At 40.5% G+C, this 26,756-nt stretch overlaps 1 protein-coding gene across 7 annotated transcripts in view; it reads left to right on the top strand.

The window, feature by feature from the left end:
• ADGRB3 (adhesion G protein-coupled receptor B3) overlaps positions 1-26,756 on the top strand; it is a 1,879,974-nt gene that overhangs the window by 873,283 nt on the left and 979,935 nt on the right. For all 7 annotated transcript variants that reach the window (XM_069606193.1, XM_069606199.1, XM_069606200.1 and 4 more), the window contains one exon: positions 13,624-13,730. In XM_069606193.1, coding sequence (XP_069462294.1) covers positions 13,624-13,730 — 107 coding nt within the window. The remainder of the gene's footprint in view (positions 1-13,623; positions 13,731-26,756) is intronic.

A 26,756-nucleotide genomic window follows, 5' to 3' on the forward strand; every position in this document is an offset into this window, starting at 1 on the left:
ATTATTCAGAGCCAAAACAAAATATATAAACTTTAAATAATGATTAGCAAGCCAAAACTCTTCGTTAGAAACATATTTGCAGATAATAGATCATAAATGATCAATTAAAGCTGCACCCAAATTGAAAAGTAATTTAGACAGATTGCAGAAGTCACAACTCGAGAAATCTAAACTGTACCAAGGACTAGTAAAATATTAAGAGCTTCTGCCGGTACCTTAAAATAAGAATTTGCAAATGGAACAGCCAAAGTGTGACAGCTTCACTACTATTGGCCCCACTGACCTGCCTATTAATGTAGGCTGTCTGACCTCATATGTGTATTGCCTGGGCTGTGCCTGGTGAAAAATAATGAAAAACCAACAGAAAAATTACACACTCAAATGTCATACAATGAGAAAAGTGTGTTCTGTGGTGGTGGTACGAGGAAGTAAATTCACTCCTATTCAATGGTTTGTCATATTATTGATTGTTCCAATAGTCTTACTTGCCAAACATATAAAGTGTGTTTCAGTTATGGAATGTAGTTGTCTTGTGTCACAGTTTTCCAATACGATGTCCACGTCGTATACTTGTTAAACAATTTTAATTCCTTAATAATGTTGCTTTCCTTGCATACGCGTTTTACCAATGCTTCCATGTCTTTATTTTTGCAAACTCCTAGGCTATGGGTCTCTTCTTGGTATCCCGAATGATTGTCCTATTCTTCTTCTCCTAATTTTAAATCATTTAGCTGCTTATTTCAAGTGGGAATTATGTTTTCATGTTGCTGAACTCAAGTGGGTGGTGCATCATTTTGCTAAGCAGTAAATATTCAGCGACTCAATGCCTATGGGCTGTAGTGCGTTATACAAATTCAAATAAATAAATAAATACTCGATTGTATGCTCACCAAAATGGCATTACAAAAAATATTCTCATTTGATTGATCCCATGACCACGTTATCTCAACACTAGCATGACTTCACACTTTTCATACTGCCCTTCCTTTTTAGTGCATTGTATTTAAAGCAATGACACGAAACCATTTTCTATGTCACAGGTAGTTCATGTAACAAGTATGTCATGCATCCCCTTCCCCAATGTTCAGATTATTGTTCCCTGAACTCTTTGTTACATCCATTGGCAATACTCTTATGTTCAAAATGTACTATTATTGTCACATTGACTAAATGGCACTCTATTATCACAAGATGCAGGAACAGTGGGCATGTGCAAAATCAGTCACATAAACGAATTCACAAGAATTACTTCTTGAGCAGATGTAACATAAGCAATTTGAGAGGAAATAAACATATAACCACAAATCATGAACAATCAGCAGCATTCTGTTGGGTTCTCTGTGCATGTTACAATTGTACTATGCTGCCTGTTGCACAGATTATCACACAACACCAAATATGAAACCATATGTATGCAGACGATGCACACGCCTTCTCCGCATTGGTAGCAATACAGAACTGGGAGTGGAGATTGGTGTGGGCACATTCACTACTGGGAGAAGGAGAGTTATGTATGCCCGTGATGCTCCAGAATGGTGATCATTATTATCAGGGCACCTGCAGAAATCTAGTGACCACGTCAGTGGCCTCATTAACTGAGTGCACCCCACTGCATTCCAGCATTGATAGCAAATGTGCTAGTTGTTGGGACCCAGATCTCTTTCTGCCATAAGATTACAATAGTCATGACCAGCACCATATTACAACCAACGTTTGATTTGAAGTCTTCCCACTTCCAAAAAGGAATCACCATATTACATTCTCCACAGTGCAATCATAGAACTCTCACTCGTTCTCATAGTGTTAAATGTAACAGCGTTCTAAACGGAAGTTAATAAAAAATGGCAGGTCGGGTGGGTATGTGTGCAAAATGTGTATTTCCTCTTACAACCCTTAAAAAAATGTAACATGAAAAAGTAATGCTGTCTTAGCTTCAGGCCATTCTCCATTAATTACTAACCGAGGCAAACGTTGTCCTGTTGTATGTCTGGCAGTTTATTATTGATGATCTTCATGTAGGCTCACTTGCAAGAATTCTGCTAAACTAGAGGCGTGTACCAGGCAGTACCCTGTGGATTTACACAGGAAATGTGACTGGTACAAACGTATTTTAAGCTTATGCATGACTATAGACCAGCACGTGGAGTGGCATAGCTTCTTTGGCAGAGTACATACCCGCAAGAACATGATGGGCATTATTTGGCCAGATGGTAATCCCAATGCCAACATCTTTGGTGTAGTCTCGAAGTGCTCTGGATGAACTTTGGCATTGGAAGTTTTCATTTGTATCCAATCAAGGACGTATGCAACTCCTCAATATTATGCTTAAAGGAGATACAACGAAGTCACAAACATTCTAATTAGGGTCATACAATTTTGGACACAGATCCCAAAACCATGTTAAATACATGGTCAGTTGGTGAGGGTGGTTCTCAGCTGTGAGATGTGGTAATGAAGCAGGAAATTTAACATGAGTCCAGGAATTTGGACATCTTGTTTTTTTCACACAATATCTCACAAGAGTTCCAAACGTGCTTGAATGATCGCTCAAAGATATTTCAGTGGTCCCTAGAATCTGCTTCCAAAATAGCAGATTTCTGAAAACATTATCTCTCCTTCTTTGAAAAATCATCTGCACTCATGATCTTCTTCACATTTTATAAAGTGGCATTCTGCTGGAGTTGTGAGCAAACACATCCTTCTCCCAAAGTGTGTTAAGTGAGGGGGATAGGCTGGTCTTCTGGGACTCCTTATATAATCTCCTAGCAGTTCTTTGGATCGTCATACCTATGTCCAGCTATGGCATTCAGAACAAACCGAGGTCAGTAACCTACATTTCTATCAATGTGTCCGAGGGGAGGGCCCTCCAATGGACTTGATGTTGATTTCCTCCAACAAGACAACTACTATACCCTACACATTGATTGGTCAACACTGTAGTGGAGGTAGGTGATGCTCTTTCAAGGCCTGGAAGCAGAAAAATATGTGGGCTTTGTGGATTATGCAAAGAGTGAGACATGATCTGTGTTTTGCAAATATGATTGGTCTGGGGACAAAGGATCAACACTGTGTGCATGACAGCCCTGTACATTGGTTCCATGTGTATTCCCATTTTCTCACCTGCCCTCTAGAGCAGTGGTCTTCAAACTTTTTTGGCCAGGGCCCCCCTGAGCAAAATTTGGGCAGGTCGGGACCCCCCAGAAATGCCAAATGGACAGTATATATTGCGCGCCATCACCTGCTCCCATCAAAGTCGCTGGGCTCCCTCATCCCACTCCTACCCAGTGGCTGGTCTCTCCCCACCCCATCACACACCCCACTCTGCTCCCATCACTATCCCATGGTTCCCGCCCATTGTGCTCCCACCATAGTCCCTCGGTTCCCCCATCCCGTTCCCAACACAGTCTGAGGGCCAGTGGCGGCTGGTGAATCTTTTTTAAGTGGAGGGGCATTAAGGGGAGGTTCGGGGGGGTTTCCCCCTGTGAATTTTTTTTTAAATAATAGGTTAAAATGTTGCATTGTAGAGCATACTTTTAACAAAAAATGGGTAAATAGCCAAACAGTTTGCAATTGTTGCTGGGAGTCCAGGGGGCAGGCATTGATATTTTATTTCTATCGCGCTCGTACACAAGTGTTTCAGAGCGTGACAAGGCAAGGGAGGGGAACAGAGGAGAATAAAACAGCGATCTTACTAGGCCCAGTGACATTGAGAACGCGCAAGTGTGAGGGGAAAAGTGCATGGAAGGGGGGAGAAGTGGAAAGTGCGAAGCAGAGGAGAAACAGATAAATAACAATAAATAAATAATAAAGGCAACAAACAGTGGTAGTGCAGCCAGCAATTTGCAAGTGCTACGTTTAAGGCAGCAGACAGGGTAGGTCTGATAAGTGCAGGAAGAAAGATGGTTCTCCTCAAGTTTTAGAGTGGCAGGGCGCTGTTCCAGAGGGAGGCCCCAGCCGAAGATGGAGATCTACCCCCAGCTCGTTTCTTTGATAAACGACTGACCCTGAGGGAGTTGGAGGTAGAGGAGTGAAGAGCTCGAGAGGGGAGGTATTTGCGGAGGAATAGCTGAAGGTATTTTGGACCCAGGCCCCAGAAAGCCTTGTGGACAAGGCAGAGGGTTTTGAATGATAGATGTCCGGTAAAAAGATACCATCCCTGTCCCCTGGGCCCCACTGGTCCTAACACAATGAACATGATTATGTGTATATGCAAGGCGCTGCACATTCATACAGCAATCACTCTATCATTCACATGAGCATCCATCACCATACACTCACTCATAACGCATCCATACACATGTTTAAATAAAAACAATGAACATAAACGTACCTTCTGCATTGGCCTGTGTGTGGGTGCTGAAACGGCCTGCTCCAGCTGCTCTGTCCGTATGTGCGAGGAGGCGCAGGAGCTCCCCCTCGGACATACAGACATGCAGTGCCCCAGCCAGCATTTCCAATGAGCTATGCAATGCTGGCGAAGCAAAACGCCCCAGCACTTGCATGGCTCAGTGAGCATGTGCGGCTGGGGAACTAAACTGAACTGTCAAAGGGAAACAGCCCAGGAGCACTCCATTAGCTGGATAAAGCAGCTGAGGGAGTGCTCACTGTTTCACTGGGCTGGCTCCTTAGCTCCTCCATAATGGGTGAGTCTAGAGTGATTGATTATTTGCTGCAAGGATGCCTACCCATGGCTTGCAATCTCTGACACCCGGGCCAAAAAAGAATCCTGACACCACGCCAGCAAAAAAAAAAAAATCCATGCTAATTAATGTGCATGGTATTGGGAATCAAAAGCACCAACCATGGCCAGTAGAATAATATTGCCTGATCACCCATTGTTCATGGACCTCAGGACTAAGAGAGTCATCTATGCTCTTGCATTGGCCAGAAAGCTGACTGATAGTAACCATTATGGTCAAGTTCCTCATCAAATACATGGAGTTGAGGCACATTGTTTTGTTCAAGAATGCTGGGCTCTGTACAGTGGATGTTGCATTCTACAAAACTCATTACAAAAAAATGCCACCATCCCTCCAAGTCCTTAGATGATGTGTTTACTTTTGGTGCCATTTTATTTGATTGAGAAAGTTTTTCATGAATCTGGTATCTCCCAGGTGGAAATGAGAATACCAAATTGGATACAGAGGTAAAGCTGTCGAGCCTGTAATCTGGACTGCTTCTGACTCATGGTTCATAAGAGATGCTCTACAAACGGAACTAAACTGTGGCACAAAGGAACGCTCCCAAATTCAAAAACACAGGAAATGAGGAAGGGGTGATTGCACAATCAGAAAGACACTACTTAATACCCCCAAATTATTACATTGGTACGAAAAAACATTGGTATGCCTAAAATTACATAGTTATTTTATCTTAGTTTATTCTTTAATATGCAGACCTAGCTCAAGGGCAGCAGAGCGCTGTACAAGGTATGGGTAGCCAGCGTTTGGCTGGCATCTTTTGACAGTAGCACAGGACTGTGCTTTGCATTCTGTGGGTGGGTCAGTCTGTGCTGCGTCCTTTGGGATTAGTCCTTGGTCAGGTGTTATTGAAAAAGTCACATTTTGAGAGATTTGCAAAATTGGAGAATGGGGAGGGCATTCCTAGTCATGGATCGGGTTCAAGAGGGTGCGTGCTTGTCAAGAGAAGGAATATTTGTGGGTACTCTCTTTGCAGGTGAGTTAGTTATGAATTTCGGGGAAACTAACACTAGGGGATATTGCAATTTTGCCCATTACAGCATCATTCTAGCCTTGATCCCTGTTAAGGCCTGCCTATGAAATGGTTACGAAGTAGAGGATACTTCCAGTAAGCTCTTCAGAGGTTTGACCTTCTCATATCGGACACTTAACCTCATTTACGGACTATATGTCGAGACAAAGAATGTTTACTGGAACCTAAATCCAGGATTTGTGTCATACAAATATGTCAATGCAGCTGAAACATCATTTAACCATATGTGGCTTTGGAGCATCCTGTACTGACACAGTTGAAGTGCTGCATTGTTTGACTCTGCACCAATGAGATCTTTAGTGAAATCTAAAAGTTTTCTTCAGTAAATTAAATTCTTTCTGATGTGCTCATATTCATTATGACTGGGAGTTCATCCAAGATTATCTGACAGCTCTACGTATGTTCTTTTTTGTTCTGAAACATATCATTTGTAGAAAGTAAACATCCTTCTCAGTGCATCCGACAACTTTGTACTGCAAAGCACTTGGTTCTTCAAAGACTGTGCTTCCGAGACTGATTTGATTTGAGTTATTTGTCAGGCAGTAGCGAGCGTTAGGTATCAAAGTGAGTACAAAGACACGAGTAAGCCAAAGAAGGTCAGTTGGTCCATCAATAATGTACATCTAACAAATCCAGGATTTAATGTTCTGTCTAAAATACAGCAGGTTCTCACAAAGCTGGTATAAACAAGGAAAATAGCCAGTTGTTATCTGACCCAGGTCATATCAGGATTAGCGAGCCACGATGGGTTATTTCCAATTAACAATATTGCCTTCAAGGAATGTTGCACCTAACCACTGAGCTTATTTAATTCTATGAAAATGTAATGTATTATTTTGCTAGTAGGATAGCTTGTTGTGTTGAGGGCTCAATGCTGTGATCAATGTGTGATCTGCAGGTCACAGGTTAAAATCCCGGCTGGGCAAACTCAGCCATTCATCCTTCCGGGGTCGATAAATTAATACCAACAGAGTTTGGGTGATCGCTTTTGCATTGTGACCCTGGGGTTGGAGATGCAAGGGGGGATTACCTATGTGGAGATCCCTTGGGGATTGAGGAGAGGATATCCGCAGGTGAGACATGGTATACTCCCTTTTCTAATAAGAATCAACTTTGCCCTTCCCCTGACCTTATAGGCTGTTGTGAGTCATCTCCCCTCATTTTTCCTCATTCATACCAATCAAAGTACTGGGACGAGGAAGAGGCGACTGAGAGTAGTGAACACTAACAGCTCACTTCAACACTCTGGTACTGAGACAAGGGTGTGGCCTGATAAGAATTGTGAGGGTCAGGCATGTCTTAATAATTATGGCCAGGCAAGTTATACTGAGTGTTCACACCTGCAATCTGTTAATTGTTTGCATGTGTATAAAGGGAGGTAGAGACAGCACAGGAGAAGAGCAGCTCAGCCGGAGAGCGTTTCCATCCAAGGCGGAGCAGGCAACATATGGGCTGGTGAAAAGGACACAGAGAAGGAAAGCCAGGAAGATGCCTGGCCACAGTGGGCAGCGAGAGGGTCTACAGCTAAGCATATCCCATAGCTGTGTGTTCCCCATTGGGAGTGGGGAACAATGAGAAGCCACCAACCACTGCTGGAAAGACTGGAGAGGGTGAGTGCTGCTCACCGTAGCCCTGAAAGAGAGAAGGAGAACCTGTAAACAAGACCAGTGCACCCGGAGGAGTGGTGACACACTAGTGAGTGACAGAGAAGGTTCATTCAGGTCAGGGCTCTGGTTAGGTTTGGTGTGGGTGACAGCAGAGCCCGAACAAACTAAAATGTAAGACAAATGGGTCTGGAGACTGAAAAAGTAAACTTTTGAATGCTGAACACCAACCAATTTTCCAAGTATGAGATACATTTTTGAATAATGATGAATGGGACCAAGGATGAATTATTGAATACAAAACAAGGTGCCAAACAGGAATACGCATGAATGCTGAATTATAGAAAATATATTTATTCATTTATTTATTTATACTGTGCTGGACCCTGTAGGCATCAGGGCGCCACATGTACACGCAGAATCACATTAGACACACAGTTCACAGGACAACATTAGTCTATAGATTTTCAGGCGGGTTTTGGATTAAATTAAGAGAGTTATCTGAACAAGTGGTTCTTGAGTTTCTTTTGAAAGGTACTGTATGAGAGCTCTAGTCTTATTTGTGGTAGGAGGTTATTCCATAAGCTTGCAGCTTTGGTGTGAAAGGCTTTGCCGAGTCCATCGGTTTTTCTGAAACTGGTTGTTATGAGGTTGCCCTGAGCTTCAGACCGGAGTGCCCATCTCGGTACATAGTTAACCAGTTTTTTCTTGAGGTATGCTGGGGATTTCCCATGAACGCACCTATGGGCTAGTGTCAAGGCTTTGAACTGAATACTATCTTCGAAAGCAAGCCAGTGTAGATTTCTCCTATCTTCACTGATGTGTTCTGTTTTCCTTTTTCCTTTGATGATTGTTAAAAGAGACCCGACGCAGGGCAATATTGTAACTCTTTATTTTTAAGCAGAGAACAACGCAACAGCAGGCACTCACAAGGCATCAGTCTCCAACTGCCCTCTCGACATTCTCGTACCTCCCACATATGATAACATTCTATACTTGAGACTGCTGACCTCAAAGTGTTGCTTGGCTGTATAATAACTAAAGAAAGTATACACTAACGTTGGAAACTTAAGTAAAAGAACTAACAGTGAATACCTGAAATATGAAATGATTACAATCAATACATGCATATAAGATTGCATATTAACACATATGTTTGTGACCATCGGGAGTGTCCCAATCTTAACAATGATTCTCTCAACCCTATTTTGTATTTTTTGACAGTTTGCAATGTGCCTTTTGTTTGCTCCTAGTAACGGGGCCATGCCGCAATGCAACCTGGACAATATGGTCGCTCTTGCTACTGTAGCACAATTTTCCTTTCTTAACTGGGGATATTTTGTGTAAGAGTCTCAGGTAATATGAGCAGGTCTTAGTCAAATGCATGACCTGAGACTCTGCGCTCAGTGATGCTTCCATGTGCATCCCCAGAGTTTTGACTTTGTTCACAACTTTGATTTGGGACTCATTGATGTTGAAACACTGTATTGATGGTTCAGTCTTGCTCGAGCTGTGTTGGTCCCAAAAATCATTAATTCTGTCTTTTTAGCATTGGGACAAAGCCAGTTGTTGGTCATCCATATTTCAATTAACTTTTATAGTTTATTTACATTACACTGTCTTGGTTGTAGTCACCGCTTAGTTCTATGACTAGTTGGGTATCATCAGCTTAATTGGTGAAAAAAACGCAGATTTTCTCTAGGATCATACAAAGAAACTTGATATACAAGTTAAATATACACTGGTGCACTGCAGCTAATTTTTTCTCCAAAAAGAGAAGTTATCCCCCAGTGGAACGTTGACTCCCTGACCAAGACAAAGGAGGATATCCAGTTGATTGCCTCTTTGGAGCAGTTTGCTCCTCTCTCTTTTGCATATCTAAGTTGGCTGTGTTCCAGTAAGTCAAAGGCTGCCCTAATATCTAATAGAAGTAGGAGCCCTGTTTTTACATTCTCCACTATGTTTAGCATGTGGGATTGGAGATCTAGCATTGCCGTATCGGTACTGTGAGCCACTTGGAAACCTGACAGTTGGCTGTGAGGGACCTCGTTGGTTTCAACGAATGCCTGAAGTTGGTTTGTGGTGATTTTGTCTAATACCTTTAGTAGAAAGTTACAGTTGGTGATGGGTCTTAGATTACCCGGATCACTTTGATCTAATTCAGGTTTTTTGGCTAAAGGGGTGATTGTTACTTTTTTGATAGCAATCGGTACACAACCTTACCAAAAAGAGGGGTTCACCATTTTGGTAACATAGGGGATGAAAATATTGGCCTTCTCCAGTATCAGTTTATGTGGTAGGTTTCATTGATTTGAGAGTTTTGAGCATATCTTCTGTCTTGATATCATGGTATTTAAAGGTTGCTTGTTGTATTATAGGCTCCGTTCCATTTACTGTTCCACCTGGCTTTTTTTTGCCTCATTGAGTACAGCCCTTGCTTTCCTTATTTTATCTGCAAACGCTATTTGAACCTTGTCACAGTCTTTACTGGACAGAGAGAATGAGGGGGGGTCAGAGTTTTGGGTTTTTCTATTCTTTCGAGGACTTTGAACAGTTTGCTAGAAGAGTCTTCAGCTGTTGTATTTGTTCATTGTAAATGTTTTTCTTGGTGTCGCAGATGCATTTCCTGTATTTCTTTTCACTGTTTTTACAACTGGCTTTATTTTCTTGTGTTGTTTTTTGCCATTTCTCTTCTCTTCTCTTTTTTTCTCTTTTGAGCTCGACCAGTTCTGTGTTAAACCATTTCTGGTGGTTTTTATTGGGTCTTAGTAATCTGTTTCTCAGAGGGTGCTATTAAGTTCACTAGTTGCTTTGCCTGTGAATTAGATTCAGCAATTAATTTATCGCAAGAGTCATCTCCCTTAAATTCTTTGAGTATATTCTCTATACATTGTTCTAGGTGTTGTGGTTACATTTTTTTGTAATTCCTGCTAATCCCTTTCTTGGGTTAATTATTGATGTTGTGCTTAGAGGGCACATTTAGCGTGAGCGAGAAGGTGACTAAGAAGTCACTGGTCTCTAATTTGTTTTGTGATAATCCAGTCTAGTTGGTTGCCGTTTTTCGTGGTTGGGTCAGAGTCCTTAACTTGGAAGTCAATGTTGTTTAAAGTTTTTTTCTAGCTGGATTGCGTCTTTGTCTTTTGGGTTTACATACCATCTATTGACATCCCCTAGAACCAAATTGGCAGTGTTTATGCCTTTCAGCGCATTAAGTTGTTGGGTGATGTCATCCTTAAAATCCAAGATAAGTGATGGGGGTCTGTATATTAGAATAATGTTGATGCTGCTGTTTGCTGTGGGAGAGTGTTTAAGATGCAAAATTTCACAGCCTGCTCTGGTGGTCGTAGATGAAAACATACAAATGTTGTCTCCTCTAGCTATCATGGCCACTCCTCCCCCTGTGCCTGATTGCCTGTCTTTGTGGTATATCACATAAACTTGGGGTACTGCTATAGAGCATGTAGACTTAGTGGGTTCCCGCAACCATGCCTCGGTTATGCATGCTACATCCACTGATTCCCTGATGATTAGGTCGTGAACATCTTGGGCATGTTTGTTTAGCGATCGGGTGTTGAGCAGGCAGAACTTCAGTTGTCTTGGTTTGTAAAAACCTTCTATATGTGTTTTTCTTGTGATATTTTTTGGATTAACTTTAGCCGTTTTTCTGGCTATGGTATTTTTTGTGAGGCTGTTCCTGTGAAATTATGCAGCATACCTTGTCTGTCTTTCGTTTGTCTCTTTCTAACACCCTGTGTGCCGCCATTTCTGCCATTTCTATGCGGGCATGTTGAAGCAGTTTAAAATTCAACGTGTTTACATACTTGTCGCTCATTGTTCTTCCTGCCACTGAGGATTCTGTATACAGTGACTTCTCTCCTGACATGTGCTTTGCAGGCTTGCTGTACTTTGTGGACACTCACTGCATTTTCCGTAGGATTTACTAGCTGTGATTATCCTTGCCTCATACCTGTTGTTGTTGTTATGAGAATATTGAATGAATGAAACAGAACCTGAAGAGCATTTCTGAATGAGACAAAGTTAAAGAAACAGCATTTGCAAACAAAATGGGAAAATGCACAAAGCAAAACACTATATAGTGTGGAAGCAAGGTGGCAACCAGAAGAAATACCACAAAGGACAGTGTGTGAGAGGCACATGTTGATAAAGGCAATAGGTCATTAAAGTGCATCAGAAGAATAAGTGGACTTATAACACAGATGCAGAGAGGAAACCTGTGTTGTCAAGGAAGTCCTACGAGAAAGTATCAATTGTTGTAAAGTGCAACGGGTTAGCGGTTGTGACACCTCTGGCAGGTGAACCTTGTGGTCCGACAACTGCGCCTAGACCGAGGAACCCCTTTCTTGGAGTGAATCAAAAGCAATCAAGAAACTGAGGCTGGTCGGCCTAAAAAGTGTGCAAGTGACGGAAATAAAAGGCAAGCCAAACAAGTGGATTTGACTGTGAAGCCTTGTAGAACTATGCTGAATTTGGCGAAATGGAACCCCAAGATCATTTTGTGGATATGTGTTTGACTTGGCAAGGGAACCCTGGGACCATTTGTGGAACTGTTTTGAACTTGGGGAAGGGAAGCCCGAGACCATTTTGTGGAACTGTATTGAACTTGGGGAAGGGAACTTCGAGACCATTTTGTGGAACTGTATTGAACTTGGAGGAAGGGAACCCAGGAGTAAGCCTGGAGCTAGAAGCAGCTCAGAACTTTACTTTGAACGCTGTCACTTTGGTTGCTAACATCCCTACACATTATTTAAATTTAGTTGTGAGGACAATTATAAGCTTTGGACACAGACAGACTTTTATGTTGAACTTAATGACTCGGACTATCCTTAGTTTATTTAGGTTGGGAAATCACAACTTAGTACATGGCAAGGTAGGCCTTACACCATCCTGGCATTTAAGTTAATAAAGTATTTTTATTTGAACTTTGAATCTGTTGTCTGTGTATTTCTTCATGATGTCTTCACAATGTATAAATGTTCTCTGTAATGGACGTAGGTGTAAGCACCATTTAAGTAACACATCATTATCACATTCCTCTATTTTTATTATCCTTGCCTCATACCTGTTGTTGTTGTTGTTATGAGAATATTGCATGAATGAAACAGAACCTGAAGAGCATTTCTGAATGAGACAAAGTTAAAGAAACAGCATTTGCAAACAAAATGGGAAAATGCACAAAGCAAAACACTATATAGTGTGGAAGCAAGGTGGCAACCAGAAGAAATACCACAAAGGACAGTGTGGGAGAGGCACATGTTGATAAAGGCAATAGGTCATTAAAGTGCATCAGAAGAATAAGTGGACTTATAACACAGATGCAGAGAGGAAACCTGTGTTGTCAAGGAAGTCCTACGAGAAAGTATCAATTGTTGTAAAGTGCCACGGGTTAGCGGTTGTGACACCTCTGGCAGGTGAACCTTGTGGTCCGACAACTGCGCCTAGACCGAGGAACCCCTTTCTTCGAGTGAATCAAAAGCAATCAAGAAACTGAGGCTGGTCGGCCTAAAAAGTGTGCAAGTGACGGAAATAAATTATGCAGTCACATAATTTTAAATGTATACATCTGTACCACCCTCATTTTGTTTCCTAAATGTATAAGTCACAATATCAAGGGCCTGCAACCTTTGGCTCTCCAGACGTTTGGACTAGAACTTGCCCTAGCCATCACAGGCAGTGGTTATGGATCATGGGAGTTGTAGTCAGAAACATCTAGAGAGCCACAGATTGCAGACCTATACGTTGCATTGTTGGTTAGTTTGGCACCCATCAACTATGCTCAGAAAACAAATCATTGTTCCCCTTTTTTGAGTCCCTTTGAAAGGATGTTTACGGTAGCAGTTTTGGGTTTGCACTAGGAACTTACTTTGCTCGTGACCGTACTAAACGCAGGCCAAGAATGATCACCGCATTTTAGATGGTCTCTGTGATTCATCAAATATTCCTCTTCTTGCAGTGCAACATATTGAGACATTCATATAACTTCTGCTTCCCTGCCTTTATTCTCAGTGTAGACACTGCAACGTTAACCAAACACAGACACAGAACCGAGGTCGTTGTGTTGAAGGCTTTATCTGCCATTCTTGGCCCATGGGAAATGAATTGTCCGCAGGGCGCAGGAGGGATTTCCTCAACTGCATTTTCTACTCTAATAAACAGTACAAAAGAGCCTATGGTATTAAATCCAGTAGGCTCCTTCTGTATGTGATTCCTTATACTTCACTCGTGATGTCTCTAGCCTTACACATGTGTTTTCTCTCGTGTGACGCAGGCACCACCAGCAGACGCTGCTCGCTCAGTCTTCATGGAGTGGCCTTCTGGGAACATCCGAGCTTTGCAAGGTGCATTTCCATGGAATACAGAAACTTGCAGCTTAAAGTAGGTGCAAAGGCAACTTGTATAACTTGTTTTTTCAATATATGTATTAAAAAGCATTATTTCATAACTGATACGATCCTTGCCCATGTGTCCCAAATTGCTGTCGGTCAGTATGATCAAACAGGCCTGATTTGGATGGACGATTTAATATTTAACAGTAAAATGTTTTCTTTGCCTCATACTTTCATGTTATTTACAACAGCGACACAACGGGCATGATTTCCAATGGGATTGTGCCATTATGAAACACGTATGTGAATCAGACCCAAAGGCTCATTCTGAGTATAGCATTCGATTTAAACGCAGGAACCATTTCAAATGCTACCTTCTTTTACCGCCCATACTAATTATGCATTGTGACATATTCATCTAATGAGGGGTTTCAAAAAATACTGACTGTGGTAAATATTACACCATAAGGAGGTGAACTAATTGCTAAGAAGTGTTGTTATTACCCAATAATGTTTTTTACACCCATATGGTGGTGGCAGAATATGTTTTCACCCATGCTTGAAAAAATCAATGGTTTCAAACCCGTCAAGAATATATTTTCAGAAATACAGCATGTAGTTTTTCTGAGAGATTGCATGTCTATCAGGATGTTATCATCTTTGCGGCAGATGCCTGAGATCCCACAGGTGACCAAATGTATTTCACAAAGACATGTTGGATGTTGGAACATGAGTGTTGGAGGGCTGCACAGCGTACAAGTTACATCCCTGCATATTCTGCAGCAAGAGTATGTTTCTGCAGGTTTGGTGCCCACCGCACACACCTGTCCACAATCTGGGCACACCACAATCCTTTAGCTATCTGATGCCACTAGTGTTGGTCCCACTGAGTTCTGTCATTTGAACTTCCTTTAAGTTCTGAGAGAACATATTGTTTGTGGGAGGTGCAATACAGGTGTGGCTGTTGGCGATATGTGTATTGTAGACCAAGACAGGTTGAATAATCCCACTATTAAGAGAGTGAAAATGTAAACAAGTGCCCCTTATCACATGTGTTATTTATGCCTACTTACTACTTTTTTCTGTCGTGAGATCTTCAGCCAACTCTCAGCTATCTCTCACTTAACCACTATTTTCCAAATGTTGGGGGAATTTCCCAGAAGAAGGGGCATCACTTACATTTCATCCTGACCGACTTTCCGTTGCGTAGTCCGACGCTGACCATAAACTTTACACTAGTCATTCTCATCCGACCTTTGCTGATCTTTAGGATCAAGAGAGGTCCTAGGAAGCTTGGTCTGCCCTGTGAATCTCACTGTGGAACAGAATCTAGATTATTGCCAAGAGATTTGGTTCGGACATTACTATTAATTCACAGTTGTTTTAATGGTGTATTTGTACCGCCACACAGCTCTCTATTCTTGTCTACCCAAGTTGCATTATGTAGAGCAACATGAAAGCACCCACTTTCACTGAAATCAATTGACATGTACATCACAATTTCATCACTGTATATTTGGAAAGAAATTAATGAATCCTAAATATGAAACAGACAAGTGCGTATCTGCTCTCATCTGCGGAGCGACTTTCACTAAATATAGATTTAAATGCTTAAACCAATCCATGAATATCAATATGTGGAAATAGGCGAATAAATTGTACTGACGCTGCACTCCAATTTAACACTAATTTTTCTTCCATTTCATATTCTGTCGCCTGGCCAATCATTTTCAAATTACAAATTTGGAATGTGAAAACGACGCCCTCTAATTCGTGATGTGTCTGTTTTAAGATAACGAGACGCTTGTTTTCTTCTGTCACCAAGTATGACATGGATTAGGCTAAGCATAAGTCTACAGCAAACTCATTAATTGCTCCCGCGATCTCTGCTTCAGAAACGAGGGCACGTCCGGCACCGCAGATGTGCATTTCGAATCTGTCTTCATCAATTTCACATGGGCTGTGTGCGAAATGCAATTTCATTCTCTCAATGTCACGCACGAGGTCGGCACGTTCTCGCAATCAGGAGCGAGTTGGCTTTCTCACAAACACCTGACTCGCGGTATTGTTTATTTTATTGCCATGGTAATGTCTCCACTCCTCCCCAGCTCTACTCTTGGCTATCCCTCATGTCGTGGGTGTCTATTCTCCAATAATATGCAATCCCTGACCTACTAGCGTAGAAACCAGTTATGAACAAAGAAACTCTTTGGATTGTTAATGACGTGATGGATTACACATTGTGCTAATTACTGTGGCGTTACATCTTGCATAACTTAAGCAATATCTGACAACTCCAAAAAAGGCAACATATTTATTACAGCCTCAGGTGTTGGTGCTCTTTCCAACAAGAATGGCTAGTAACTGTGTTTGCTTAGTTTGAACAATATGCCATTTTTATGGTTTATGTAGGACTAAAACATTACTTCTTTCAGTTGACTCACACAATCCAACGTCCACTCTTATGTCCTGCTCTCCCTATAGTTTTTCAAGTTGTGAATGGTACGGCAGGGTATATATCCCTGTTTCCTGAGAAACTTGCTGACGGGGTTTCGCAAATTATTGTATCTTCTCAAATTATGTTACTGGGTCATTTTAGAATTGTTGTTTGAAGAACCCATCACCACAAAGGTGTAATATGTCCAGGTCAATATGGAACATCTTGGCAGCAAATAATTAGTGAATACGGGTACCCTCAGTGCAGTCTATGCGCTACATTTCCTTTTAGCATCTTCTGATTTGTATTTATTTATTTTGATTTTTATATTTGCCATGCACAATGTGGTCATTTCAGGGTGTGCAAAAGACAACCATGTGGGGAAGAAAGGGTATAGAGAAAAAGGGGAATAGAAGTTTGCCATTGGAGGCAGATTGGCATTGCCTCTGGGAAATTGTCCCTTGTGCCCTCTCTGTGAGAACATTCTGTGAATTTCAGCTCATGTTTTGATGATTTGCATCTTTAAACAAATTAGTGTTGTCTGCATTGCACAACATTTTTCACTGCAACTTGTGAGTTTTAGCGGAAGCCCCACTCCAAGGTAAAGGGTCATGAGTCGCTAGTAGACTTGATCAGATCTTTACATTTTTTGGTCTGCACCCAATGTAATCTCACATCTATGGACAATCCCAGAGAGCTTTTGGGGTGAAAGTGGGAGAGGAGTTTGGATATGTAGTTATGTATCGTGTCAATTTTGTTGGTGAGACAGATTGTACTCATTTATATGTATTGGTCTGCTCGTAGGCATGGTAGATGTCACCACTGACAAGATATGTTCATGATTCGTTTGGACATATCTCACTTGCCACACCATTCTGGAGTAGTTGAATTTGTTTGGTTGGATACTTTGCAATGCATGCATATCATTGACTACAATAGTATACTTTTATTGATGCTAGCATCGTTTTTAGCTCCACTGAATGGTTAATTCCAAGAAAACGGGATGATTTATTCCAGCTTTATTCCATTAAGGTTTTATGACAGAAAATTCCATCAAAGCCACATCATAATTATAAAGAAAATAATACAATTTATAAAAACATTAAAACACAAACAATCTTAAATGAAAGAGTGTGCAGTGCAATATTTAAATATATTACATGTATGTCTGAAAATATAAACCACTAATACATTCCAACACAACCATAATCGATACAACAATCTATTCAAAGTACTAAGTGATACATACTGTAGCAGGGTGTAAAATCAAATACCTCTGCCTTCAAAGTGTATAAATATAAGGAAGATAACAGATTTAAGTTATGCTTCCTAATAAGAAAAGCAAGACTAAAACATCCATCTAAGGCTAAGGAGAATTTGTGAGGATAACATGTGTTTAGTGCCCTAACAGCCACTTTGTTTAATTTCAAGATCCCTCTACAGGGGCTAGTGACATTTTTGGTGAACAAATCAATATGAAGGACAACAAAACATAAAATGGGTCAGTGTTTCAATTGTATCTTTACAGAAAGGGCAAAAGGCGGTGCTCCCTGTAGCCCATTTAATAGTAAAAACAGCAAGTGGTAAAACATCTAGTTGGAACTTTGTTAAAATGTTTCTCTGCAGAGGGTCTCTTATCCAAGTTAAATAGATTTCAAATCCCCAATAATCTTTAATATAAAGCCCCAATAATCTTTAATATTCCAATACACTCTCATCTTTTTGTCTATTTCTATTGAATTAAGAAATCGTACAATAGCCAAATCTTTAAGCGCATCATTAATAATATTTTTGGTGGGTGAAAGAAGGGGGCAGTGTCAATCTAGAAGTGGCCAAAGTGTAATTCTGTTCATAACAATTTTACTGATTTCAACTATTTCCAATTGCTGCCTTTATGATAATTTGCTATAGACCTTATGATGGTTTCATGGATTGTCAGTTCTAGATCAGTATTTGGGCAAAGATAAAACATGAGTGGCTTCCAATAAACCTCATAGTCAATTGGAAGCATACCCACTTTTATATAATTTATTTATTTATTTGTATTGAACCATTATGAACCTTTACAAACACATGTAAAATATATAAGACATATGAAACATAAAGGACATGTAAAACATTTGGAACATATAAAACATTAAAGGTTTGACATTTAGCATTTCTTTGTCTCGGGTTACATATAGACCTCACCTCTTGTGACCTCACCACCCACCACAACATGTCACAATTAAAGATCATGGTCATTAAAGCAAATTTTCACAGTGTATCCACAGCCTCTTTTTAAACAGCTAAAAATAGCTAAAAATCCATGCTACAAATAAAAATAATTATTATTTTTATGAAACCCTTAAAACCCGAATGATTAATTTGTTAATTGATTTAATTCCATTTTGTGTCATTTCATCTGACATTTTCCATTACTCTTAATTGACAGAACCAAACAAAACAATACAACAGGCCTTTTCCTCAATTGTTAGTACTCACAGTGTTGAAATACTTTGATATATCACCCCGTATCTTATATAGTGCTATGTGTACAGATTGGAGATTGGAATTTAAACAGAAATTCCAAAATTCATCACTTTTTGTGGCATCATAGTTACCTACAAAACGACATAGGCTAGCCATATAAACTGTTCCTATTTTAGGGCATGACGCCAGAACCTGTCTTGGTAATTCGATGTTCGACTGTCGCTTGCATACTAAGCATATTCATTGTTCAAAAGGCATGTTAGTATGGCTACCTTGTAATGCAAGCTCTGGTAGTGATTTACTCGCAGTTTCATCATGAAGTTACGAACACCTGGACATGAGAATTTCAAGGAATACTGTTGTGTTTTGAGGTATTGATGGCTAATATTTGAAATGTATTTAAAATTGCATAGTGTCTGGAGATGCAAAAAATTGTTGATCCTGTCACACTGTTTGAGCTTATGTTTAAAAATAGACTTCAATACTACAAATGTTTTACTGCATGTGTGATCAGGACTCCAACTCGTGTCCATGAAACATTCATTGTTCAATTTTACAAAATGATTAAAAGATTTCAAATCATAGTTTATACCCATAAAATGAAGCAGCAGGCATTGGGGGAAGCAGTGAGATTTAAAATAGAGGCAACCTCTACATATTAAGACCTGAATCCTCAGAGAAACTAGTCCTAATTCAAGGCGGAGATAGGCCACTGGGGAGGATGGGGACAGGTGCAACAGTTTTCGTCCCAAAATTCCCTACACTACATTAAACCATGTGAGATCTAAAGCTTCAGGACGATATAATATAGCAGGTGTGAAACTTTGCTTATTCAGTTTGAGGATACCTTCAATCGAGTATCTCGCAGACTGATTCGCAAAATTGCTGATCAAGCAAGTCAGCTGTCTTGCCTTACTTTTCTTGTTTTCCCCATCTGCCCTCAGCTCAATTCCTAAGTAGGGGTGTCTATCTACATACGCAACTCTGTGGGAATAAATCTGGAAGTTTACTCTAGCAGGCCCACTACCTGATACTAACATGATTTTGGTCGTATTCATGTTGAACACCAGATCGTTTTGTTCTGCAAACTCAATGAGTGACTTGAATTATGTTTTGGCTCCTCTTATTGTGCGGTCCAACAGAACAAGTTGGTCAGCATAAAGTAGGCTCTCAATGTGTCGTTCCAGGTTATAATGTCCCTTCAAAAATAACGCCATGCAAAATAATTGCTGAAAAATTGCTGTTTTTTGCAGGGACATTATTGACACCCCTGGAACCGTCAAATGCTTTTTTTGTTTTTCAAGGAGACCAGGAGACACCCATGCAACCCTGCTGCCCCTGTCCCTATATATATGGTCACCTATATAATGTTCATACAATAGGGCTGAACAACTTCCAACCCTGGGTGAGCTCACTCTCACTCCCCTCAACGGGTTTCAATTCATTCTCATTAGTAATTTGTATTTCTTCATTAAGTAATCCACCATTTCTGTTGTAATATTTCCAATATTTCAATTGTTTATTTATTCCTAACCAATCAGTGTTTCAAAATTATTGCCAATGCATTTCGGACATCCGTCCATCATCAGGGCTATCAACACTATTTGTTATCAATCAATAATATTTACAACACCATGACCCATTCCCAATGATTCACCCAAACGTGAAATCGTAAAGTAAATGCATGCACATACCCGGTTAAAGTTGTGTTCCATCATGGCGTTCACATCAATACAACAAGTCGAAAAAATATACAAAAAACATCCATTATAGATCATTGTTAAACCTCATTTCACAGTATAATATCATGATATACTTAACGCTTTTCTACCTGTTTGGCTTTTCGTCCCCAGAGTATATATTCACCTCTGTTGCCGGTATCCTTATCTAGCGCGTATCCTCTGAAACAGATATTTATATATATGTATAACTACTTCCTTATCTGTGGTCCCCCTCCTTCAGTATTCCCACTTAACCTCCTCTTCCGTTGTGCTTACCTTTACTCTCCTGCTCTTCGTACGCGACAGCTATTCCAAAAGCAGCTCTCGCCACTCGTACTAACATTTATCAACACTACTCATTCCCGCGCATGCGCGCCGCTGCGTGCAATGCCGTAATGTGTTTCACTAATCTCCTCCGCGCATGCGCGAATGTGTCTTTTCAACTCTTCAGAAATATTATACATATATCAGCTCGTATATTTATCTGTTATTTCACTGAGTTCACTGTTAGGCAGCGATTAGCTGCCTTACGTCCCACAGGGAAATTAACCCCTGCGGGATATACTGTGAACTCCAACATTAGACACATTATTACAATTGGCTCCATTATTAAGTAGTGTTAAACTGCCTTAAATTCCACAGGACATAAATTCCAGCATTTTTATCAGTCATGATTTTTCTTTGCATTTAACAAATCTTTCTTATGTAACACACATATTTTTCATCATAGAAAACACATAAAATTCAACTCCTCATTAATGCCCCCTGGTCTCAGGGAGTCAAGCCGGTCGATCCAAAACGATTCTCGTTGATTCAATTTTCTTCCCAAATCCTCATGTGCGTTGTTCTGTCTAATGTCCTCCAAGACTTGAATCCTCATCTGGCTGATGTTGTGCTTCATTGTGTTCCAATGTCTGGCTACTGCCGAATTCGGATTGTTATTCCGAATACACGATCTATGTTCGTTCCATCGCAACTTGCCAGGTCTCTTAGATTGTCCAACATAGTAGATGCCACACGGGCATTTAATACTGTATATTATGTTCGAGGTATCACATGTCGCATATCCCTTAAGTTTTATTTTTTCACCTGTACGAGGGTGATCAACTATATCCCCTTTTGTTATAAAATTACAATTACTGCAATGCAAGCAGGGATAAGTTCCTTTTCTCAATGTGTCCAATGCTCTCTTTTCAGGTCTCGTTTTAACCAATCTGTCTCTCAAGTTTGCACTCCTCTTGTACGCAAAAGTTGGTAATTCCCTGAACAAATGTTCAACTCGCATGTCATTGGTCAGTGTACTCCAGTTGACTGACTGATAAAAATGCTGGAATTTATGTCCTGTGGAATTTAAGGCAGTTTAACACTACTTAATAATGGAGCCAATTGTAATAATGTGTCTAATGTTGGAGTTCACAGTATATCCCGCAGGGGTTAATTTCCCTGTGGGACGTAAGGCAGCTAATCGCTGCCTAACAGTGAACTCAGTGAAATAACAGATAAATATACGAGCTGATATATGTATAATATTTCTGAAGAGTTGAAAAGACACATTCGCGCATGCGCGGAGGAGATTAGTGAAACACATTACGGCATTGCACGCAGCGGCGCGCATGCGCGGGAATGAGTAGTGTTGATAAATGTTAGTACGAGTGGCGAGAGCTGCTTTTGGAATAGCTGTCGCGTACGAAGAGCAGGAGAGTAAAGGTAAGCACAACGGAAGAGGAGGTTAAGTGGGAATACTGAAGGAGGGGGACCACAGATAAGGAAGTAGTTATACATATATATAAATATCTGTTTCAGAGGATACGCGCTAGATAAGGATACCGGCAACAGAGGTGAATATATACTCTGGGGACGAAAAGCCAAACAGGTAGAAAAGCGTTAAGTATATCATGATATTATACTGTGAAATGAGGTTTAACAATGATCTATAATGGATGTTTTTTGTATATTTTTTCGACTTGTTGTATTGATGTGAACGCCATGATGGAACACAACTTTAACCGGGTATGTGCATGCATTTACTTTACGATTTCACGTTTGGGTGAATCATTGGGAATGGGTCATGGTGTTGTAAATATTATTGATTGATAACAAATAGTGTTGATAGCCCTGATGATGGACGGATGTCCGAAATGCATTGGCAATAATTTTGAAACACTGATTGGTTAGGAATAAATAAACAATTGAAATATTGGAAATATTACAACAGAAATGGTGGATTACTTAATGAAGAAATACAAATTACTAATGAGAATGAATTGAAACCCGTTGAGGGGAGTGAGAGTGAGCTCACCCAGGGTTGGAAGTTGTTCAGCCCTATTGTATGGATATTGTTTCAGAGCCTAGTGCCTAGGCTCAAGGGTGAGCCCCCGCAATTGACTTCAGAAAAGTGAATAAGTAGAAACAAAGCAGTGCCCACCCCATTTCTTAATTGTTTAATCACCTATATAATGTTGCCACACCCTTTTCCCGGCGACATTATATATGGTGACCATATATATAGGGATATTATTACCTGATACCCATTGTGTCTGGGGCCAAGCTATCAGAGCATCCCTCTACAGCCAGCAATTCTTCTAGAAGGTCAGCTAGATATAGATTGAACAAGAGGGCAGCCAGGATGCAACCTTGTCTGACCCCCCTGTTCACATCCATAGGAGCTGTCATTGTACCAGTGTTATCAAGTCACACCCGTGCACTATTATCAGAATATACATTGGAATTATTGGGGTATTAGATGGAAATTGAAGTAGCTGTCTTAGAAATGTCCTTTCAGCTAAACATAATCTTTCTATCGATATATGTCCCTATAGTTTGTAACTGTATTTGGCTGCACCTCGAGCTGTAGCTTTATAGACCTCTAACATAGGTTCAATTGTACTACCCCCCAGATTCTAGGCAAATGAGGTAATCCCTCCATCCCTGTGTAAATAGGAGAGTCTCCTATTTAACATTAACAGAGTTCACTATCAACGCTGAAAGCAAAAGGGCCTGATCCACAGTTTCCTTCCCTTTCAAGAAACCGCCCTCCAATTCTGAAATAACTTGTTCACCACGACCCCATTCTTCTAGATGGGTTAATAAAACCTTCCCTTGAACTCTGGCAGACAAATGCAATAATGAGTTAAGCTGATCATTTGCTTTAATGCTCCTCACCAATTTTATGATGACTAAAGGGATTACAGTTCCTAAAGTGAACAGGAATGGTGTTTCTGATGAGGAGATGTCAATGGGTAATCTGAAGCATGGTTGTCCAATTCCAGGCCTTGAGGGTTGGAAACATGTTGTATTTTCAGACTCTTCCTCATTAATGGCCATGAGATACATTTGCATACAGTGATTCTAAATGTATGCACATTTTTTCTCATGAATATTAATGAGGGATATCCTGAGAACCTGTGAGTATTCTGGCCCTTGAGGCCTGGAGTTGGACAACCCTGATCAAAAGCATTCTAAGATGTTGAAACCCTGGCTTCACCTACGTCACTTGTTGGATCTTTGCAGATGGTGTTTCGATTTTTTAAGTAATACAGGCCCCAAATTGGACAAAGTTTGTCCAACTCTGGTGAAATGCATGTAGAATAGTTTTCAGACAGTTTCCAATCCAGGTGGAATGGTGGGGTTTTTGAAGGTGGTACTGACTTTTTTATTGCAAAAGTCTTTACCCGTGGACTTCCGTTTTGATTTCCTTGGGGTTGCGTTGCATGTCACAAAGATGAATGTCACCAGTCCATGGTTTGCGACAATATGGCTTGCTAAAACTTGTCTGGTTTAAGTTCCAAATGTGTGGTATTTTTTTGTTATATAATTGTAATGTCATGGTTTTCATGCTCCACTGATCAATTTTGAGTATGTTTAACTTTTTGTTGATTTGGTATATTTAAAGAGGCGTGCTTTGTGATACTTTAATAAGTACCAAGGATGAGATTGCTCATCCTAGGTGCATGGGTAATGCCATTAGGATCTTTTTTCCTGGCAATTAAGTTGTTAACAGAGTAAAGAGATAGATACATTGGGCCTCATTATGACCCTGGCAGTGATGGTATGACAGCCCGCCGGGTCTTACCTGGCGTGCTGTGCAGTACCCGCAAGCATAACTCGTAATTGCACTGGCACCGTTATCAACAGTGACGGCGCAGGAATGCTCCCCACGTCCATTCTGCCCTATTGAGCAGAATGGGGATCGGGAGCCCGGCAATACCGCCCCCCGCGAATGGGCAATTACCGCCCATTCATCTCATAATGGGCAGGTTATTGCCCAATTGCGGGAGGCGGTGCCGATAGCGAGCATGGTGGTAGCCGTGCTTGCCATACAGGCACGGCTACCGCCATGCTTGTAATGAGGCCCATTGTTTACTATTTGTACCTTTCGCTGATCATTTTTTTAGACAAAGATAGTATTTTTGATACGACTTTGAGCGTTAGCTCACCAGATTAAATATTTAAATAATGATATCTATTTAGCATAGAGTGATTATTGAATTGTTAGTCGCTCCTTTAAATTTCTTTCCTCCTTTACGTGTTTGCTCTGCCCATTGGATTTTCATCTAGCGACCAGTCTCTGAGTGTTTTCTATGTGTCTGCAGTAAGTCAGTGTTAGTGAATCGGCCCTCATATGCTCAAAACCCCGACACAGGCTTGCAGTGCATGTTCCACAATGAGACCAAGGCCAAAGAGCCCTCAGCTGGTTCATTGTGTGCCTTCTTTCCATTACAGTTTGTATGTCCTATCACCTGCCTTTTGATGCATCTTAATGAGCAAAACGTCTTATAAGCTGGTACTCCCATCTATCAAATTGCCACATATGATGATAATAATAATTGCAATAATAATAATTATTATTATTTGTGTACATTACGGACTGCTTCCATCTTTAGTAGCAGGTGTCATTAGAAGCCCACTTAATTGTACTCAATGTATTGGCCTCAGAAGAATCCAAGGGGTGAGTCAGCATTGCAGAAGAATTGATTCTTGTGAAGTGCAGGCAGGCACCATGTGATTGGTGATAACTTAAGTTATGAGGTAGCTAGATAATGATAATGATGTATTATTTATATAGCGCCTTAATCCAAAGCGCTTTATTAAGCACATATTTGTATACAACCAAATATACACATTACAAATGTGGTCTGTGATTACTACATTATCTAATTTTGTATTCCTTCTAACAGGCTAATTTTCATACAGTGGACCTCGTTAGGAGCATGCCGGTACGGTAACAACGGTGCCAGTGAGCCTATCAGCACCATTGTTACAGGCCTGGCACAATCCGAGTCTGCGGGATGGCACCCGCCCAGCAGGTCTGGCCTGGTGTGCGGGACGGCATCCGCCCTCAGACTTTCTGGGAAGCACAGGCACCGTTATTAACGGTGCCGTTGCTTCCCTCATACCCATTCCCATTGAGTCCTCTGGGACTCAGTGGGAATGGGAATTTACATTTTTCCGGCTACTGACTTCCAGAAACACCAGGGTCGTAATCTCCCAGTGTTTCCGTGGAGCGGCAACAGAAAAAATCACAACTCTGGCTGCAGCCTGCCGGTTTTGCCAGCACTGCTACCACCGGAGTTGTAACTCACCCTATTGTATTTCCAAAGAAATTAGCACTTATATTCTTTACATTCTTTATTCACCCATAAACTTTATTAGACACCCTTGCAGCACTCATACAACTCTCTTTTTAGGGACCATAACTAATGTATGCCCTCAGCACGGGACTATAGAATTTCATTATTTGGCTTATTAATAACTAGTGTAAACAACTGTGTACATGGGCTAATGTGCATAAAGGAAGACATTTTCATAGTGTCAATATATTATGTGGTGTATTTTAACGTAATTTATGTTAATAGGAAAAATAGCATTTTTATAGGATCTTGCACCTTTAAGGTGGAGGAGCAATAACCTAAAAAAAAATCGCACAGAATTATTTAAAAGTTCAACATAGTACACAGCCAATTGCTGTATCTGCTCCTCATTGTCTTGAATTGCACTCATAGGTTTTGGACATAAATATATAATTTTGAGGGATGTCAGAGTAATACAATTCACATACGGCATGATTCGAAGTAGACACGCGTTCATAAAATAAAGTAAATTGGAGTCAAACAATGTTTAAAACATGCATGAAGAATATTATTTATATAATTCATACCAAGAAATATTACAAATAATGCTTACATAATACAAGTACACTAAAAAAAGTAATTTATTTTGTTAGAGAAATAGTGCTTAATCAAATGAATTTCTGTTTAAATGTTTTTAAATGTATACATTTTCTTAGTGTATGCAACTTGAATTATGCTGTTACAGTGGTATCCCTGTCTTGGGCCTTTTCTGCAGCTAATTGTATGTTATCATTGTTGAAATACACATTTTGTTCCCCATGAAGCTGAATCTGAAGTCTTATTACTGTATGCGTAAGGCAACAGCTCCCGCTAGC

Source organism: Ambystoma mexicanum, chromosome 4p (assembly GCF_040938575.1).
Source record: "Ambystoma mexicanum isolate Mex_15411 chromosome 4p, UKY_AmexF1_1, whole genome shotgun sequence".
Taxonomy (NCBI): Eukaryota; Metazoa; Chordata; class Amphibia; order Caudata; family Ambystomatidae; genus Ambystoma; species Ambystoma mexicanum.